Here is a 20,048-nt window from a genome sequence, read left to right on the forward strand (position 1 = left end):
TTCTCATAATATATTAATAATATTTATTCTCTCTTAATAAATCATCCTATCAAGTTGCTATGGTGAAGGCAACCCAAAAGGACCATGCACAATCGGGTCAAATACTTGCCTAATATAGTTGCAGCCTTAGACACTATTCCAACAGTTATTATCATTAATAGAATCAATACACATCACATTATTTCCTAAGTTATCTACAACAGACACAACTTCATACACACCATCACAAGGTAATGCTTTAAAATAAAGAACATTATTAAAGAAAGCATCAATAGAACCAACTTCATTATTAAATGAAAAGGTAAAACCTTGTTTATACAATGCATGAAAGGAAATAATATTTCTTGCCATTTCTGGGGAGTAACAATATTTATTCAAATCTAAATTAAACCCACTACTTAGCGATAAAGTATAAACTCCAATCTTGGTGACAGGTGTAACTTTCCTATTCCCCATGATTAAGTTAATTCTTCCTTACTCCACATTCTCACTTCTTCTTAGTCCCTGCAAGTCACAACATATATGAATACCACAACCGGTATCAAGTGCCCATGAGTTAGAATGGGGTGAGTTATTAGATAAGATAGTGTAAATACCTGCATGGTTGGGTTTAACTTTCCCATCCTTCACATCTTGCTGGTACTTTGGGTAGTTCCGCTTCTAATGTGCCTTTTCATGGCAATAGAAGCATTCAGCCTCTTTTGGGTTAGAAGGAGTGATGAAACCTTTCTTGGTTCCAATTGAAGAAGAGCCATGAAGGGTCCTAACCTTGGTACCCTTCGAAGAACTCTTTCTCTTCTTCCCTCGTCCTTTCCTGATTGCCAAGACAGGGGTGGAGTTGGTAGGAGTAGGAGTAGTAACAACTGCCTTACCCTTAAGACCACTTTCCGCGGTCTTTAAGAGTCCTTGAAGTTTGCTGAGAGTGACCTCTTCCTTGTTCATGTGGTATGTCATGCAGAATTGATCATAACATGAAGGTAGGGAGTGCAAACTGATATCTATTGCAAGCTCCTCGGGGAAGTTCACATTAAGCTTCAGCAAACGGTCCACAAATCTTTGCATTTTATGCATGTGGCCCGTGATGGGTTCACCATCCTTCATTTGGGTTGTTATCATGGAGGAGATGATTTCATACCTCTCTTGTATTGCACTTTGATGGTATCTTTCCATCAAATCTTGGTGCATTTCAAAAGGGTAGAAGTCCTCGTAGGACTTTTGGAGGTCGGCTGTCATAGTGGCCATCATGATGCATGCCACCTTGGTGGAATCCCTTTCATGTGCCCTAAAGTCAACGATCTCTTGAGGAGTAGCAACTGTCTCATCAATCTCCTTAAGCTCCTTATCAATGACATATTCTTTGTCCTCGTAGTGGGTAATCATTCAGATGTTTTTGATCCATTCATTAAAGTTGGATCCATCAAAAGTGACTTTCCCACACAAGTTCATAAGGGTAAAAGAGCCATTAGGATTAGAGCCAGAAGCAGCAGTGTTTGCAGACATCTGAAGAGAAGGAAAAATTTAGTTTAGATATAGAGATAGTCCTTAATAAAACACCCAAATGTAGTATTAAGGCTAGGACCCAATCACAATATATTATACTTAGAAGAGGTATGCCGTAATCTAAGTAATAACATATTTGAAAGGTAGGTGAATGACGATTCACCAATTTCCACCAAAGACGAAATATTAAAATGTTTAATTTGGTTCTTATAAACTCCTAGATTCTTTTGAGATTCAATGAAATTTTCAAAGGCATGTTTCAATCTCGAGTGTGCCCTCCAAGTTTTATGACTGAGATGCCGAGGATCACAAAACGAGGTGTGAAGTAACCATGCAAATTACTTGGTACCCTTAATGTATTACCCCTCAATCGATGTGCTGGTTAACCACACACGCTCCATCGATACTATGATAAACATTAAGTCACCCTTTACCTACCTTGTTAAGTTCAAGTTAGTGTGCCGGTTAACCACACACGCTCCACTAACGACTTAGACAAAGCGTAAAGTGTAATTTCATGGATTAGCACCTTATTCACATTTTTCCTAAAGTAACTAAGATTGGGAATTTAATAAAACATTTAGTTACTTTATAATATTCATCATACTTTTAATGAGAATTTATAAGTTCTTGTCCTACGCGTTCGGCTAACGACCCTCCACCAGTCAAGCAAGCGGTGGGTGAGAGTGGACACCCATTAAGTTGCCATTTTATAGGCAACAACCTTATACCCACCTTATAGACTGGCTTCGTGAATGAGGCGTACTAGCGGTAAGACGACTTTGATCTTATATATATATATATATATATATATATATATATATATATATATATATATATATATATATATATATTATGAACTTATAATATTATAAGTATAACGGTTGAATTTTAACTTTTTAAATTCTAAGGGTTGGAACTAAAGTTTTAATATGACTTTACTTGTTCCAAAACTTGAGGGCAAGATTTGTAAACTTTCAAAACTTTTCATTTCTTGTAACTTATGAGTTAATTAGAGTATTAAAAATGAAAACTCTTCATTTTATAACCCATGTGTTCTTTTAATGGTTTTAAAAACAAAGTGACTTTTGGTTTTCCATAACTTGAGGACAAGTTATGGACTCCATTAAAACACATAATGATCATGAATTAATCTACCACATAGGTTACAAATAATTCATATGATCATCTAAACATCATAAGATCAAGAATATGAATATGAACACTTTCATAAATCAGAAATTACACTTAAAAACTTGTAATTTTGATAATTTGTCATTGTAAATGGATTAACATGAACATTACACCAACTAAAACAAGTTTTAAAACACCAAAACAGTTTATGGTAATTTTCCTAGTCCATTTCCAGCAACAAGAATCGAAATTCTGAAAACTGCAGCCTCTACTCGTCGAGTCCCCCCATGGACTCGGCGAGTTCATACGGGCAGAAAGCAGAAAACTCGATTTTTCATGCAGTTTGCACAAAAATCAAACAAGCAAGCCTAGACTCTGATACCACTGATGGGTTTTGAGCATTCTAACACTTCCTAAGTATACATGCAACCCTAATAACCTTGGATCTATGTTTGTCTAATTATCATGAAAAGTTGATTTCCAAGGCTATGATCCTATCTAGCATACACGGGGAACAATTTTAACTTGAATAATAGATAGAACTACATACCTTGTTGTTGATAGTGTTCCTTGAAACCTTGTGAGCCTAGAACCTCAAGTGTGATGCCTCAAATGCTTCACACAGCACCAAATGCAAAGTATAAACTTGAGAGAATACTCTAACACACTCAAAATCAGCCAAGCCCTCTTGTTTCACTAGTGTAGTCGATTTTGGGGAGAGACATGGTCCTTATATAGTGTGTTGCATTAGGCAAAACCCTAATGTAACATGAATCTTCATTTCTCAATCCATAGGTTAACTCCATGGAGCATCCTATGGGTGGAACCCAACTTGATAATCCATGGAGCCTTTTAGCCCACTATATAAGATATGGAAGATTTACATAATCTACCCATATATTTAATTAGTTATTCTTTTGATCACTTAATTAATTCTAAATTAATTCTTGATCAAAACTAATTAAATAATATTCTTAATATATTAGAACTTATAATATATTAATAAACCATATGTGTTATTTCTCTCATTTAATTTATCCAATTGCATGGTGCCATGCAACCCAAATGGACCATGCCGGGTCAGGTCAAGTATTTACCAGAAATGGTTATGGACTTAGACACCTTATCCAACAACTTTAACTAAGGAGCGGGTGAGGAGATCATGCAGGAGGAGGTTGTTTCCCTCTTTCGGGCATAGTTACCAGAGATGTTTGGGTTTATTAAGACCGCTATAGTGGAGTACTTTGACGAGCGATACACCGTACTTTCTGAGGCTATTGCTGCTGCAGCCACCACAACCGTTGCTGCTACTGGGATTGGCACTGGGAGAGCCTTTCAGTATCGGGACTTCGACAATATGAAGCCCCCTACATTTGATGGAGTTCAGGATCTGATCATAGCCATGAGGTGGTTGTCTGACATCGAGGGATGCTTCTTCACTTGCTCTTGCCCAACTGACCAGAAGGTCAGGTGCGCTCTGAACCTTCTTATGTACAGAGCGAAGGATTGGTGGAGAGTTGTTACCAGCTCGTATTCTCCTGAGTAGAGGACTATAGTGAATTGGGTGTAGTTCTCGGAGATGTTCCATTCTAGATATGTTCCATTGGTGGAGCGTGAGAGGTTGTCCCAAGAGTACCTGGATTTGAGACAGAAGACTGAGTCAGTGACGGAGATCACCAAGATGCTCATGGAGAGGTCCATGTTTTGTCTTGAGTTTGCTGTTTCTGAGCAAGCTCAGATGACCCGTTACTTGAGCATGCTCAAGATGGACATCAGACAGTTTGTATCCACTCAATGTTATGGTTTATTGTTAGAGTTGTTGGGGGCCGCCAGGCGGTATGACATTGAGACGAGTTCCTGACGAGGGAGCAGAGATCGGCCCCGACGCAGTCGTAACCTGTGCTGAAGCGGTTCAAGGTCGCTGATACTGGATCTGGGAGTCAGAGGGACCACACTTGTAGGAAGTGTGGTAAGGTTCATGATGGAGCTTGTCGATCTTCTTCAGAACGCCACAAATGTGGCAAGCAGGGACACATTGTGAGGGACTGCTAGCAGCAGGCTCTAGTATCCAGCATTAGGATTTGTTATCATTGTGATTAGTTGGCCCATCTGAAGGCCCAGTGCCCCTTGCTTGCTATTAGGCCGGTGTAGGTTCCAGATCTGGCTACTCTGAGGATCACAGATAGGAGTTTGGGCAGGGCGGAGCCCACGATGGATCGAGGTCGTGCTTTCCAACTCAAGGCAGAGGAGCCCAGGGCGGCACTAGACGTCATGACCAATATGTTTCTATTTATTACTATGTTGATTATGTTTTATGTATGCTCATTTTTATGCCCCTAATAAGTACATTCTTAGTGAAATCTTTTTCTGCTCTTGTGTTATTTGACTCGGGTGCAAGTCGATCCTTTATATCTTGATCATTCAGTAGGGGGTTTGATATGCCTATTAAGGAGTTAGAGTGTCCTTTGTGGGTTTCTATCGCCAAAAAACACGGGGTTTCTACATCCACAGTATATCAGGCTTATGTATTTGAGATCTTCAGAGTGCCTTATCCGATTGATCTGATCCCTATCCCCATGGGGGATGTACGCATGATAGTGTGCATGGACTGGCTGAGCAGGTTTGGTGCCAAGATTGATTGTGAGGGCTATCAAGTGGTATTTCAAACCCCGAGTGGGGGAGAACTGGTTATCTATGGAGAGGACACCAGGGTTGGTTCGGGGTTTTGTTCGGCAGCCAAGGCTCGACAGTATATTCAGCACAGGTGTGCAGGTTATTTGGCTTATGTGGTTGATACTCGGATTAGGGAGCATACTTCAGTTTCAAAGGTTCCAGTTGTCAGGGAGTTTTCTGATGTTTTCCTGGAGTAGTTACTCAGTGTGCCTCTTAAGAGGCAAGTCAAGTTCATGATTGATCTTGTGCCAGGTGCAGCCCCAATTGCCAAGACGACGTACCACTTGGCACCACCTGAGATACAAGAGTTGTCATCTCAGCTATAGGAGCTGCTAGGCAAGGAGTTCATTAGACAGAGCAATTCTCCGTGGGGAGCGCCGATACTGTTCGTCAAGAAGAAGGATGGTTCAAACTGGATGTGAATTGATTACTGGGAGTTGAACAAGTTAACAATGAAGAACCGTTATCCCCTTCCGTGGATTGATAACCTCTTTAATTAGTTACAGGGTGCATCTTGGTTCTCCAAGATAGATCTGAGGTCTGGGTATCATCAGGTGAAAATGAGAGAGGTGGACGTGGATAAGACCGCATTTCAGACTCGATATGGGAAATACGAGTTCGTGGTAATACCATTTGGGCTCACTAACATGCTTGCAGTATTTATGGATTTGATGAATCGAGTATGCAGGCCGACGCTCGACCAATCTGTTATCGTATTCATTAATGATATCTTGGTGTATTCTGTTAGGTGCTATTTGTGCACCTTTTTGCACACCTTTTAGTCTCATTTCATGCATCTATTTAGCACAATTGTTCTTCCTTTTTCTTGCATTTCATCATATTCATGTTAGTCTCTAGAACAAAGCTTATTTGCACACTTTAATGTATTTTTCAGGTAAACCGGAGGTTAGAACACGCTTTTGGAGGTGTCGGGGGGAATTGGTGAAGATTGCGGGATGATCGGGCGTAAAACGGAAGAATTGAGAAAATCAAGTTTGGGCTCGGACTCAGAGAGCAACACGGGGCGTGTTTGACCATCCCAGGCAGTTTGACCTCACTAAACACGACCCGTGTTCATTTACTTTATATCGACACGGGCCGTGTTTGACTTAAAAACTGCTTTTTGGCAATTTTTCCCTTTTGCCTTATGTCGAGAATTGGGTCATTTACAGAAAAAAAAGAACATATCAGAGCACCATTGGAGAGGAGATTTCGAAGGTTTTTGCAAGGGTTTCTCCGTTAATCATTTGGAAACATTAATTCTCGTTTTTGTAAGTTGTAATTGCACTTAATTTCATCTTTTAGACTTGTGATCTTTTTCTAGCCATGTGTGGCTAGAACCTTAACTTCTCCAATTTCATGTTTTGACTTTTTGGTTGTGAATCAAGTCATATGACTTGATGTTAGTGTTCAATTTCTATCTAGTGAAACTGATTTTACTTCAATCGAATGTTTGATTCTAATAATGATTCTTATTGGCCATTTGAATTAGGGTTAGGTTATTCAAGTTATTCATTTTGAAAAATCCGTAATTGTTTTGTGAATTGAACTAAGTAACAAGCATTATATTGATTTCTTATGAATGAATTTAGTGTAAATCTTTTCACACATTCTTACGCTCCCGAGCTTGTGAGGAGTATTGGGTGTTGTTGGGAACATTCACAATAAGCCTAATGCAATCTTTTAATCTACTTCAAAGAGCTTGTTTAGATTAGGTTAGTAAGGTTAGGATTAATCAAAGAGCTTGTTTTGATTGATTAATGTGGTGAATGGAAAGTGTTAGAGCTTGTTTGCACTTTCAAGTACCAACCTAGATAGAATGAAACAAATGTCTTGTCATCTTTGATTCACATTGCTAGATTGTCATACATGGAGTTGGAGTCCTTACAAAAATCTGAACTTAATTCATTAGTTTAATTGTTTACTTGTGTTTTAAATTGGCTTGCCACATCATTACACTCAACCCCCCCCCCTCTTTATTGTTGGTGACCATAGTACCTTGCGCAAAGAGGTATAGACTAATTATTTCGTGTCTCTGTGGATCGACCCTGCTTTCCTTGTACTACCTTTTAGTGCAATATAGTGGGATTCTTTTAGGAGTATATCGTACCCCTATTATTTGTTGGGTCTGACACGCCTAACAAATTGGCGTCGTTTCCGGGGACACGGTGTTACTAATTGTTTATGCCTAGATCTTTTCGTACAGGTACACCACTGCCAATTGACTCGGAGATAGAGAAGACTGTAAAGAAGTTAAGGAAGCAAGCCAAGCTTCGTAAGAGGCAAACGGTTTCCGGTATTTCTTCATCATCCAATCCCCCGGTCATCAACATTTGGTAGGACATACCCCTCTCAAGTGTATCCGCATCAGAAACAGAAAGCCCATCACTCTCACCACAACCATCATCACCCATAAATACCACTCCACCCTCTTCACCTGTTCATAATATCCTAAACACTTCACCTACAAAAACATCACCCACTTCTCAAGCCATGGCAGATAACCCTGGAGGGAATCAAGGTCCTCCAAAACCACCACCCGAACAAACTCTCCGTCAATGGTCAAGACATGAGGTTACTCAACAACTTATTTCCATCACATACCTAGCCGCCACCAACTTGGAACTAAAATCCGGGCTCATTCACTTACTCCCAACATTTAGGGGCCTGGAAAATGAAGACCCTTACAAGTTTCTCATAGAGTTCCATGTAGTATGTGTGGGTATGAAACCAAACAATGTCACAGAGGATCAGATCAAACTTAGGGCATTCCCACCGCGGACGGTGACTACTTGGGTAGACCTTGCACGGTGGTTCTTGGATAAGTACTTTCCCAAAATGAAAGCTTCAGCCCTACGGAGGGAAATTATCGGAATCAAGCAACACAAAAGAGAAGCTTTCCACACATATTGGGAAAGATTTAAGAAACTTTGTGCCCGTTGTTCAAAGCACGGGATTACCGAGTATCAGCTCCTATATTACTTTCATTGAAGGCATGAACCCAATGGAAAGAAGACTTCTCAATGCTTCTAGTGGTGGATCTTTACCCGACAAAACTCCTACTGAAATCCGCAATCTAATCAAGAACATGGCTGAAGATTCCAAACATTCAAGCCATGATGAAGAATGGTACACGGATGCACCCCGAGGTGTAAAGGAGGTCCAAACTCCTCAAATTAAAGCTCAATTGTCTGAGCTTACGAAAGTGGTTATGATGCTAGCCAAAGAAAAAGGTGTGTAGCCCACACCTCACCTATGCGGTATTTGCACTCAAGTGGGGCATCCAACCAATATGTGCCCACAGCTCCAAGAGGAAGATTATGAAGAAGCAAAAGTCATGGGAGGCTATTCCGAGTCAAATCAGATGGGTTATGGGCAACCATGAGGTGATCATATATGAAACAATAATCAGGGTTGGGGAGGAAACCAACAAGGATATTATCAATCAAATCAATCACATCAATATTAGCAAAGACCACTATTTCCTCAAAATCAACAAAGACCACCCCTCCAACCTCAAAATTACTAGCCAAGGCAGCCACAGTACCCTCCTCAACAAGCGGGTTCATCAAGTATGTCTTGAGAGGACATAGTCAAAAGCCTTGCCACAAGCGCTCAAAGCTTCCAACAAGAAACCAAGGCAAGCATAAAAATCTTGGAGCAACAAGTGTCACAACTTGCTCAATCCATAAGTAAGATGGAGTCACAGGGCAAGCTACCATCTCAAATGGAGAAGAACCCGAAACACAATGCGTGTGCCATTACTTTAAGTGGTGGGAAAAGCTATGAAGGTCCAAAGATGCTGGATGAAGAAGAGGAAGAGAAAGAGATGGAGGTGGAAGAAGCTATCAAAGAAGAGGAAAAGAAAAGTACTTCCAAGTCAAAGAAGCCCATAGAGACCGAAGTGAAAATCACATCGGCTCCATTTCCTTCAAGGTTGGCAAGCACCAAAAGGGAGCGGGAAGATGATGAAATCATGGCCATGTTTCGAAAGGTTGAAATCAATATCCCTCTTTTAGATGCTATTACACAGATTCCTAGATATGCTAAGTTCCTCAAGGAACTTTGCACATCTAAGAAAAAGCTTAAAGGAAATCAAACTGTAAAAGTTGGTGAAAATGTCTTACCCTTGTTACAAAAGCGGCTACCGAAAAAATGCAAGGACCCGGGTGTTTTCACGGTTTCTTGTAAAATGGGTAAACTTTTTGTACCACGTGCCATGCTTGATCTTGGAGCATCAATCAATGTTTTACCCTATTCAAGCTATAAGACAATGGGAATTGGTCCTTTATCAAAAACCGGAGTTGTCATTCAACTTGCCGGCCGATCTTTGGTACACCCGAAAGGTGTATTGGAAGACGTGTTAGTGCAAGTTAATGAACTTGTGTTTCCCGCTGACTTTTATGTTTTGGATATGGGTGATGAAAACACCCCACAATCGAACTCCATCCTTTTGGGGAAACCTTTCATGAGTACCGCAAAAACAAAAATAGATGTAGCCAATGGTACTTTGTCCATGGAGTTCGATGGTGAGGTGATTAACTTTAAACTTTATAGATGTTATTGATACATGTACTAATGATTGCCTTGAGATGTCAAGCCAAGATGTGTTAATCACCATCTTGAGCAAGCAATTTGATGAGACAGGAATTAAGAATTTGGCTGACAAGTACACATTGGAGGATGAATTGATTGAAGTAATCAATTCCTTGGAAAAAGCAGAACTCATGAGAGTTGAACCACCCCACATGAAGCTAACAAGTTCCAATCCAAAACTTCTTCCCTCCATAGTACAACCACCGACTCTTGAGTTGAAGGCTCTTCCCGACCATCTCAAGTATGCCTATCTTGGAGAGGAAAAGACATTACTGGTGATAATTTCCAACAAGTTGTCTATTGCAGAAGAAGATAAGTTGGTGACCTTGTTGAAAAGGTATAAGAAGGCTATTGGGTGGACGATTGCTGATATAAAAGGGTTGATCCCTTCCTTGTGTATGCATAAGATTCTCATGGAGGAAGACTTTAAACCAATTCGAGAGGCGTAGAGGAGATTGAATCCACCCATGATTGAGGTGGTAAAGAAACAAATCATGAAGCTTTTGGATGCAAGTATGATCTACCCTATCTCAGACTGTAAATGGGTGAGCGCCGTTCAGGTGGTCCCGAAAAAAGCCGGTGTCACAGTTGTCAAGAATTCTGAGGGAGATTTGGTGCCAACCCGTGTGCAAAACGGGTGGAGGGTTTGTATTGACTATAGAAAGTTGAATGCCTCAATGAGAAAAGACCATTTCCCTTTGCCATTTATTGACAAAATGTTAGAGAGATTGGCGGGTAAATCTCATTACTGTTGTTTGGATGGTTTCTCGGGTTTTCATCAAATTCCGGTAGCCCCGGAAGACCAAGAGAAAACCACCTTCACTTGTCCCTTTGGAACATTTGCTTATAGGCGTATGCCTTTTGGTCTATGCAACGCACCCGCGGCATTTCAGAGATGCATGGTGAGCATTTTTTTCTGAATATGTTGAAAACATCATTGAAGTTTTGATGGATGATTTCACTGTCTATGGAAACTCCTTTGATGAATGTTTAAGCAATCTAACAAAAATTTTGCAAAGGTGCATTGACACAGACCTTGTGCTTAACTATGAAAATGTCATTTCATGGTGGACAAAGGATTGATTTTAGGTAATATTGTGTCCCAAAAAGGCTTGGAAGTTGACAAAGCCAAGATAGATGTTATCAAGAGTCTTCCTTACCCAAAAAATGTTCGGGAAGTTCGTTCGTTTCTTGGCCATGCAGGTTTTTATTGGCGGTTCAACAAAGAATTCTCAAAGATTACAGTGCCGATGTGTCAACTACTCCAAAAGGATGCTGATTTTGCGTTTACTCAGCCATGCAAGGATGCTTTTGATCGTTTGAAGGACCTACTCACCTCCGCTCCAATCATCCAACCACCTAATTGGGAGCTCTCATTTGAGATTATGTGTGACGCAAGCATTGGGTCAAAAGGTTGACCGAGCACATCATGTTATCTACTATGCATCAAAGACCCTTGATAGTGCACAAGGCAACTACACCACAATGGAGAAAGAGTTGCTTGCTATTGTCTTTGCTTTAGAGAAGTTCCGACAGTACCTCCTTGGAACTAAAGTGATCATATATTCGGACCATGCAGCCATAAAGCACTTACTTACAAAGAAAGATTCGAAGCCGAGGTTAATACGGTGGATGCTGCTTTTGCAAGAGTTCGATATTAAGATCAAAGACAAGAGTGGAAAGGAGAATTTAGTTGCGGATCATCTAAGCCGCATTTTGTCACCTGAAGATGGTTCACCAATCTGTGACACATTTCCAGACGATCATCTATTTGCAGCCAAAGAGGCACCATGGTATATAGAGATATCGTCAATTATTTGGTCACAAGTAAATTTCCCCCAGATTCATCCCGTTGGCAAAAAGATAAAATCAAGAAGGAAGCCAAGCGATACATATGGGACGAGCCGTACCTTTGGAAGTACTGTGCAGATCAAATAATCCGAAGGTGTGTTGAGCAAAAAGAGGTACAATCTATCCTTAATTTTTTCCATTCTTATGCTTGTGGTGGTCACTTTAGACCCCAAAGGACAACTAGGAAAGTTCTAGATAGCGGACTCTTTTGGCCTTCTATATTTCATGATTCTTATGTGTTTTGTGCACATTGCGAGAAGTGCCAAAAATCCGGATCCGTAAGCTCTAGGAATCAAATGCCCCTTACTCCCATTTTAGTGTGTGAGATATTTGATGTATGGGGTATTGACTTTATGGGACCATTTCCGCCCTCTTTTGGTTGTTCATACATTTTATTGGTTGTGGACTATGTGTCCAAATGGGTGGAGGCTAAGGCCACCCATACTAATGATTCCAAAGTTGTGGTAGATTTCCTTAAGGTACAGATTTTCTCACGGTTTGGCACACCAAAGGCGCTCATAAGTGACCGCGGGATCCATTTCTGCAATAGGATGCTCGAGGCTGTTTTGAAGAAGTATGGGGTGACACACAAAGTCTCAACAGCTTATCATCCCCAAACCAATGGACAAGCCGAGGTCTCAAACAGGAAAATCAAAAGCATTTTGGAGAAGACGGTCAACCCAAACCGCAAAGATTGGAGCTTAAGGCTAGATGATGCCTTATGGGCATACCGTACTGCCTTTAAAACCCCCATTGGTATGTCCCCATATAGGCTGGTGTTTGGAAAAGCATGCCATCTTCTGGTTGAGATTGAACATAAAGCTTTTTGGGCTATAAAGAAATTCAATATGAATGAAGATGAAGTGGGAAACAAAAGGAAGCTAGACATTCAAGAGTTAGAGGAGATTCGGAATGATGCATACGAAAGCAACATGATTTATAAAGAGAAAACCAAAGCGTACCATGACAAACTGATCTTCAAGAAAACATTTGTGCAAGGACAAAAGGTGCTTCTTTGCCACTCAAGGTTCGAGTTAATTCCAGGGAAGTTAAGATCAAGATGGGTTGGTCCTTTTGTGGTCACAAGGGTGTTTGGCCATGGTGCAGTGGAAATCATGAACAAGCAAACCGGTAAAACATTCAAAATCAATGGTCATAGATTGAAGCCATTTTATGAAGGATTCGAGGTGAAGAATGAGGAGGTTGATGTGTTGGAGAACCCCACGTACCAAGATTGAAGCATATTCGGGGGCAAAGTTGAGCCAACGACTTAAAACAAGGGCAGCTAATCGGGAGGCAAACCGGGGGTATTTTCGTCATCTTTCATTAAAACATTTTGTTCTTTGCATTTTTTATGGTTTTTAATGTTCCAAATGTGTTTTGTCATTGTTTCCAAACCAAAAAAATGGACCTTGGGATGCAAAATCATTTCATTTCAATGTGAGGGAATTTTTAAGTTCAAAAGAATGGGGAATAGCATCCAGAGGGGTACACGGGTCGTGCCCCACTTGGCCTAAATTGGACACGGGGCGTGTTCATGAAAAATTGTCCATTTTTCATCCAGAGACCAACACGAGTCGTGTTGGATTTTGGCACAAAGTCAACACGGGTCGTGTTCATAAAAAATCGACCTTGACGCATACAGAGAGCTACACGGGCCGTGTTGAGTTTTGCCTTATGCTCAACACGGGTCATGTTCGTGCTTCAGTCAGCTTAAAAACCCCCAACACGGGGCGTGTCAAATTGGCCTATGGGAACACGGGTCGTGTTCACGCAGCAGACCTGGTGGTTTTTAATGAAAAAAATCGGGACTTGGCCTCATTTACCCCCACAATCACCTCATAACAGCCCCTCTCTCCCAACAAAAACCCTAGGTCCGATTTTCATCAAAAACCTTTCAATTTCTATAAGATTTTGGCTTGCATGTCCAAAAAGGTTTGATTTTTATCATCTATACTTCATCTTCTCCATCCTAAACATCATTTTCTTGCATTCTAATGGTGGATTTAGGGGTTTTGACAAACCCTAGCTCTGAAAATCTCATATGATTTTGGTGTTTTTGTGTCTTAATCTTCAAAAGAGCAAGCTTGGGGAAGCTGAACAAGGTCTTTCACATCAAGAACAACACAATCCCACGCACAATTCGGTAAATTCCTTCCAATTCTTCACTTATGAGATTTATGTTCTTGAGTCAAATTGCTTGAAATTGTGGTCATATTGGACTTGACTCTCAAATAGGAAATCATTCAAAACCAAATTTCCCGCGAAATTTTGGTGGTCGAATTCGTGTTAACTGGACCCGTCAACAGTTGACTTTTTGGACTTGACTGGTTGACTTTTAATTTGTCCCAATTTGACTATAAAAGGTGAACCATCTAAAAGGCTTAGACGCACCAAATCATCCGCCCGCCGAACTAGGCCTAGGTCCCCATCACCACCACCTAGGTCCCCTTCACCACCACCCAACCCGGCTCATGGTGGTGTCGTGTGTCTTGGCCCAATTCAAGAGGGTGAATTTGATTCATTCCTTCAGCGGGTTCATGCCATCCAAAAGTTTGTGCATGTGCCATCTCTTAAAGCATTGCACATTTATAAACAAGTCTAAACCCTATTTCGCAACATAGGATGGCACGGGTTATTGAGGGTTCGCGAACTGAGTTACAAAGTCCCAACAACTGAGTTTCTATCCTTAGTCTATTTGGACCACGAGATCCTCTACTTCCGTCTCATGAATCAAGACTATGAGATTTCCTTAGACCAAATTAATGCCATTGTTGGGGCCCCAACTAAAAACACATTTGGCCCCACTGACCTAATTAGAGGATACTTTGATATGACATGGTGGACCCAACTCACCTAGTTACACCCATACGTCTCTAGCGTTGCTAAAGCATCATTACTTATCCATCCCGTGATGAAGGTGGCCCATAGAATCATTGCTTCACTCGTCGCCCCTAGAGAGGAGTGAAGCACCATCAGCGCGCTGGAGCTCAAAATCCTTTATGCAATGGCTCATCCCGAGGACCACCTCGTTCCTCATTATGGTCAATTTCTGTGCCACAAACTCATCCTCCTGAGCACATCCCGATCGGGAAAGATTTATTGCGGGGGTATTGTCAGCATGTTCGCCAAGAGCGCCCAAGTCCAAGCCCCATACCCCGGTCCCCACTAGCCACTGCCGGGTGAGCCTTATCTCACCACTGTTGTCCTTGACTCCATGCAACTATTCCGTTCGGCAGCGGATGGCACACACCACTGGACCATGGATCAAAATCATGATCCAAAGCTCCTCATCACACCAGAAAATAAAGGCATTCTTGATTTTCGAAACCCCATTCACATGACCGATTGACAAATCGTTCCATACATCTTCCCCCACTCATACTCCACCGAGGTAGATGAGCAAAGTGAAGAAAACGAGGAAGGCGGTGCCGACGATGATGAAGAGGAGGAGGAGCCCCACCGTGCTCCCCCCACCGGTGGTGCCAGCTCATCCCATTATGCTGCGCCCCCGTCTTATCATCAGCAGTATATGGATGAATTCCAGTCAATCCATACCCGCCTCGACACCTACCAGCAAGATATCGCAAGCCTCACTCAGAGTTTCTCTTCCTTCACTACCCAATACGCTAGGGATCAAGAGCGCCAGCGTAAGCATGAGGAGGACTTTTGGTCTTGGACCTGAAACTCCGATTACTATCCCTATCCTCCTCCTCCTCTGCAATAGGTTGTTCCACCCTCTTTAAGCATCGGGGACGATGCTTATCTTTAAGCTTGGGGAGGGGTAGTGTCACTTTAGGTTCATGCATCCATGCATCATTTTTCATTCTACATTTATAAAAACCAAAAAAAAAATTTATTTTTATTTTAAGTTTCTGCATTTCATCAATTGCATGTTTTTTTGAAAAATCAAAAAAATAAAATAAAATAAAATAAAATACCGAAGCAACCGGATAGGTACTGGAAGTATAGACTCGGTTGTCATAACTATAGGACTCAAACACCGTAATTTGAGACCCTAGCCTTAGATAATAAAAAGAATTTATATTGAAACGTTTTTGGGCGGTAATAACAGCTTTAGGATGATTTGCTTCTGAATGTATAAAAAGAATCTTTATCGACAACTTTGGACCCACAGAACACGATCCTATTTTTTGAAACGCGTTACCCCTGCGGTAACAGAGAGCTTAAGTATCAGATCGACACAGTCAAGAAAGAAGGAAGGGTACAACTGTCATATCTAGTAGCCAAATCAGAATTTCAAGTTCCAAAACGAAGAAATCTCAAGAGATTCCAAAAATGAAGATTGAAGAATCCAAGTTCAAAACGAAGTACAAATCAAAGTTCAATCAAATCAAAAGCCAATTCAAAGTCAAATCTGGCGAATGAAGAACTGTGTGATATGATACTTGTGGCTCTCGAAAAAGTGAAAGCATAGGAGCTGGGCCCCTTCGGGTGGGCTCACTGTTTTTGCGAAAGCTGATTCGTCGCGACGGGTTCTTAAGGATGCATCAATTCTGATTCTTGGCCATCTAGTCTTAAGGACATGAGATCGGGATTATGTTATTTTTTCCCGTAAAGCTTAGTAAGGTATAAAATTTTAATAAAACTAGAGTTAGATTATTGGGTTACACCGTTTTGGGTCTTCCTCACCTTGCGAGTCTGTGATATATGGAAGGAAGCAGGATGGTTGCCTAAGTATTAATGATTGGATCCATATTGATGTAAAGTCTGATCGTACTTACATAGATTATTTACTTGTGCCTAAAATTTCTTTTTGATACATTTTGTTCTTTAGTGCATATGTACATACTTTACTTTTTTCTTTCTCATGGTTTTCATTGCACGCATTCATTCCTAGTCCTTAGGACTTTCCTGTTCCCTTTTATTCTATGTTCCTTTTTGTCATCTAGAAATCGTCTTGTTTTGTCTGTTTCTTATTCTTTCTTGAGGACAAGAAAGGTCTAAGCTTGGGGAGATTTGTTAGGTGCTATTTGTGCACCTTTTTGCACACCTTTTAGTCCCATTTCATGCATCTATTTAGCACAATTGTTCTTCCTTTTTCTTTCATTTCATCATATTCATGTTAGTTTCTAGAACAACCTTATTTGCACACTTTTATGTCTTTTTCAGGTAAACCGGAGGTTGGAGCGCGCTTTTGGAGGTGTCGGGGAATTGGTGAAGATTGTGGGATGATCGGGCGTAAAACGAAAGAATTGAGAAAATCAAGTTTGGGCTCGGAGTCAGAGAGCAACACGGGGCATGTTGGGTTTGGCCCAAAAATCCAACACGGGGCGTGTTTGACCATCCCAGGCAGTTTGACCTCACTGAACATGACCCGTGTTCATTTACTCTATATCGACACGGGCCGTGTTCGACTTAAAAACTGCTTTTTGGCAGTTTTTCCCTTTTGCCTTATGTCGAGAATTGGGTCATTTACAAAAAAAAGAACATACCAGAGCACAATTGGAGAGGAGATTTCGAAGGTTTTTTCTAGGGTTTGTCTGTTAATCATTTGGAAACATTAATTCTCGTTTTTGTAAGTTGTAATTGCACTTAATTTCATCTTTTAGACTTGTGATCTTGTTCTAGCCATGTGTGGCTAGAACCTTAACTTCTCCAATTTCATGTTTTGACTTTTTGGTTGTGAATCAAGTCATATGACTTGATGTTAGTGTTCAATTTCTATCTAGTGAAACTGATTTTACTTCAATCGAATGTTTGATTCTAATAATGATTCTTATTGGCCATTTGAATTAGGGTTAGGTCATTCAAGTTATTTATTTTGCAAATTCCGTAATTGTTTTGTGAATTGAACTAAGTAACAAGCATTAAATTGATTTCTTATGAATGAATTTAGTGTAAATCTTTTCACACATTCTTATGCTCCCAAGCTTGTGAGGAGTATTGGGTGTTTTTGGGAACATTCACAATAAGCCTAATGCAATCTTTTAATCTACTTGTAAGAGCTTGTTTAGATTAGGTTAGTAAGGTTAAGATTAATCAAAGAGCTTTTTTTGATTGATTAATGTGGTGAATGGAAAGTGTTAGAGCTTGTTGGCACTTTCAAGTACCAACCTAGATAGAATGAAACAAATGTCTTGTCATCTTTTATTCACATTGCTAGATTGTCATACATGGAGTTGGAGTCCTTACAAAAATCTGAACTTAATTCATTAGTTTAGTTGTTTACTCGTGTTTTAAATTGGCTTGCCACATCATTACACTCCAACCCCCCCCCCCCCCCACTTTACTGTTGGTGACCATAGTACCTTGCGCAAAGAGTTATAGACTAATTATTCCGTGTCTCTGTGGATCGACCTTGCTTGCCTTGTACTACCTTTTAGTGCAATATAGTGGGATTCTATTAGGAGTATATCGTACCCCTATTATTTGTTGGGTTTGACACGCCTAACATATTCCAAGACCAAAGAGTAGCATGAGGAGCTCCTTCGCGAGCTTCTGGGGGCTTTGAGATGGGAATGTCTCTATGCCAAGTTCTCGAAGTGCGAGTTTTGGTTACGTAGGGTCCATTTCCTGGGGCATCTCATTAACCAGGATGATATTTTGGTTGATCTGGCCAAGATTGAGGTTGTAATGCAGTGCGAGGTTCCGAAATCTCCCTCAGAGATCAGGAGTTTATTGGGTTTTGCAGGGTACTATCGGAGATTTATTCAGGACTTCTCCAAGATTGCGGTACCCTCACCCGTCGAACGAGGAAGGGGTGGATTTTCGATGCGGCCCTGAGTAGTAGTCAGAATTTGAGACTCTTCAGCAAAGGTTATGTGAGGCCCTGGTGTTGAACCTCCCAAAAGGAGTCGAGGATTTTGTGGTATTCTGTGATACATCCATCACCGGTTTGGGGGCGATCCTCATGAAGAGAAGACGAGTGATTGCTTATGCTTCGCGGCACCTGAATCCGCATTAGACGTGTTATCCCACGCATGACCTGGAGTTGGGGGCAGTGGTTCATTCCCTCAAGATTTGGAGACATTATCCATATGGGGTCTGTTGTACTGTCTACACAGATCACAAGAGTTTGAGATATCTTATGGACCAGCCGAACCTGAACATGAGGCAACACAAGTGGCTGGACGTGGTTAAGGATTATGACTGCGAGATCCTTTACCATCTTGCTAAAGAAAATGTGGTAGCAGATGCTTTGAGCCGCAAGTCGGTTGGGTCTTCAGTCGGGGAGACGTGTATGAGGATATCCATTGATTCTCTGCTTTTTGGATTGATCAGAGAGGCTCAGGCGGAGGGAGTACAGAAGGAGAACTGGAAACAGGAAAGGATCAGGGGTGAGATTGACAAGTTTTTCATGGATAGTCTAGGGTTATTGACCCAGTGTGGTTATGTTTGGGTTCCAGTTTCTGGTGGGATCAGGCAGGTTGTGCTAAAGGAGGCTCATAAGTCTCGCTTTTTTATACACCTGGGAGCCACCAAGATGTATCGGGAATTGAGACTGAGTTACTGGTGGCCGTGTATGAAGAGGGAGATAGCCTGGTATGTCGAGAGATGCTTGACCTGCAAGATGGTCAAGGCCGAGCATCAGAGGTTGCATGGCAAGCTGCAACCTTTGGAGGTTCTGTAACATCCTGAAATCCAGGTAAGGCTATTTAGCCCTTCCTTTTTGTCAAATTGTCAAGAGTAGTCCCTTGAGTGAGTCCTTGTAGAACATGAGTACGTTGGGCGTACCGGGGCGTACGCTGCGCGTACTCATGTGCTTAAATTGGATGCGGACTTGCCTGGGTACGCTGGGCGTAACCAGGGTTACGCTGGGCGTAAAGGGTCCAGATGCAAACCCTAAATTTTTGGCTTGTGCACTATTTAAAGGATGCTAAGGCTCATTTCTCAGCCTCCATATAAGAGAGTGAAACCCTAAGAGAGCCTTCCATCGTCCTTAGCTTGAGTGTGTGTGTATTGGAGCTAAAAGTGCCTTGGTGTGTTAGTAAAGAAGAAGGAGAGGAGCTTGTGGAGGCTAGGGATTGAAGTGCAAGTTTGGATCTGAGATCTACAGAGGAAGGAGCTTCATTTAGAGGTATAAAGTTCAACATTTTCCTCTTTATTTTGGTTGATGTTGCATGGACCATTTCTAGGATTAAAAGTCCCAAAGGTGGAGACTTTATGAGTGTAATGGACTCCATGGACCTAGATCTGTCCCATTTCAGTGATATTTGTGTTATAGATCCATAAATATCCCATCTTGGTCGTTGTTATGGGGTCATGCTTGAGTTATGAGCTTTCTAGGGTTGGAAATGGAATGATATGCGTGTTGGTGACTTGTCCAGCCA

General features: G+C 41.3%; 2 protein-coding genes across 2 annotated transcripts; both read left to right on the plus strand.

Moving 5' to 3' along the window:
* Nucleotides 1-9,004: 9,004 nt before the first annotated feature.
* On the plus strand, nt 9,005-10,352 carry LOC111921348 (uncharacterized). Its single transcript, XM_023916903.1, has 2 exons — nt 9,005-9,812; nt 9,865-10,352. The coding sequence occupies exons 1-2, from the start codon at nt 9,005-9,007 to the stop codon at nt 10,350-10,352; spliced, it is 1,296 nt and encodes a 431-aa protein (XP_023772671.1).
* A 615-nt stretch (nt 10,353-10,967) lies between these two features.
* Nucleotides 10,968-12,992, plus strand: LOC111921349 (uncharacterized). The gene is made up of 3 exons (XM_023916904.2): nt 10,968-11,220; nt 11,303-11,730; nt 12,240-12,992. The coding sequence occupies exons 1-3, from the start codon at nt 10,968-10,970 to the stop codon at nt 12,990-12,992; spliced, it is 1,434 nt and encodes a 477-aa protein (XP_023772672.2).
* Nucleotides 12,993-20,048: the final 7,056 nt, after the last annotated feature.

Source organism: Lactuca sativa, chromosome 4 (assembly GCF_002870075.4).
Source record: "Lactuca sativa cultivar Salinas chromosome 4, Lsat_Salinas_v11, whole genome shotgun sequence".
In the NCBI taxonomy this organism is placed as follows: domain Eukaryota; kingdom Viridiplantae; phylum Streptophyta; class Magnoliopsida; order Asterales; family Asteraceae; genus Lactuca; species Lactuca sativa.

Excerpts from the sequence above, each read along its gene's own strand:
- LOC111921348 (XM_023916903.1), top strand. The coding sequence starts at position 9,005 with ATGGAGTCACAGGGCAAGCTACCATCTCAAATGGAGAAGAACCCGAAA. Across the intron at positions 9,813-9,864 it reads AAAAATAGATGTAGCCAATG|ATGTTATTGATACATGTACT; the intron begins GTACTTTGTCCA and ends TAAACTTTATAG.
- LOC111921349 (XM_023916904.2), top strand. The coding sequence starts at position 10,968 with ATGGTGGACAAAGGATTGATTTTAGGTAATATTGTGTCCCAAAAAGGC. Across the intron at positions 11,221-11,302 it reads ATGCAAGGATGCTTTTGATC|CATTGGGTCAAAAGGTTGAC; the intron begins GTTTGAAGGACC and ends GTGTGACGCAAG. Across the intron at positions 11,731-12,239 it reads CGTCAATTATTTGGTCACAA|ATTTTCTCACGGTTTGGCAC; the intron begins GTAAATTTCCCC and ends CTTAAGGTACAG.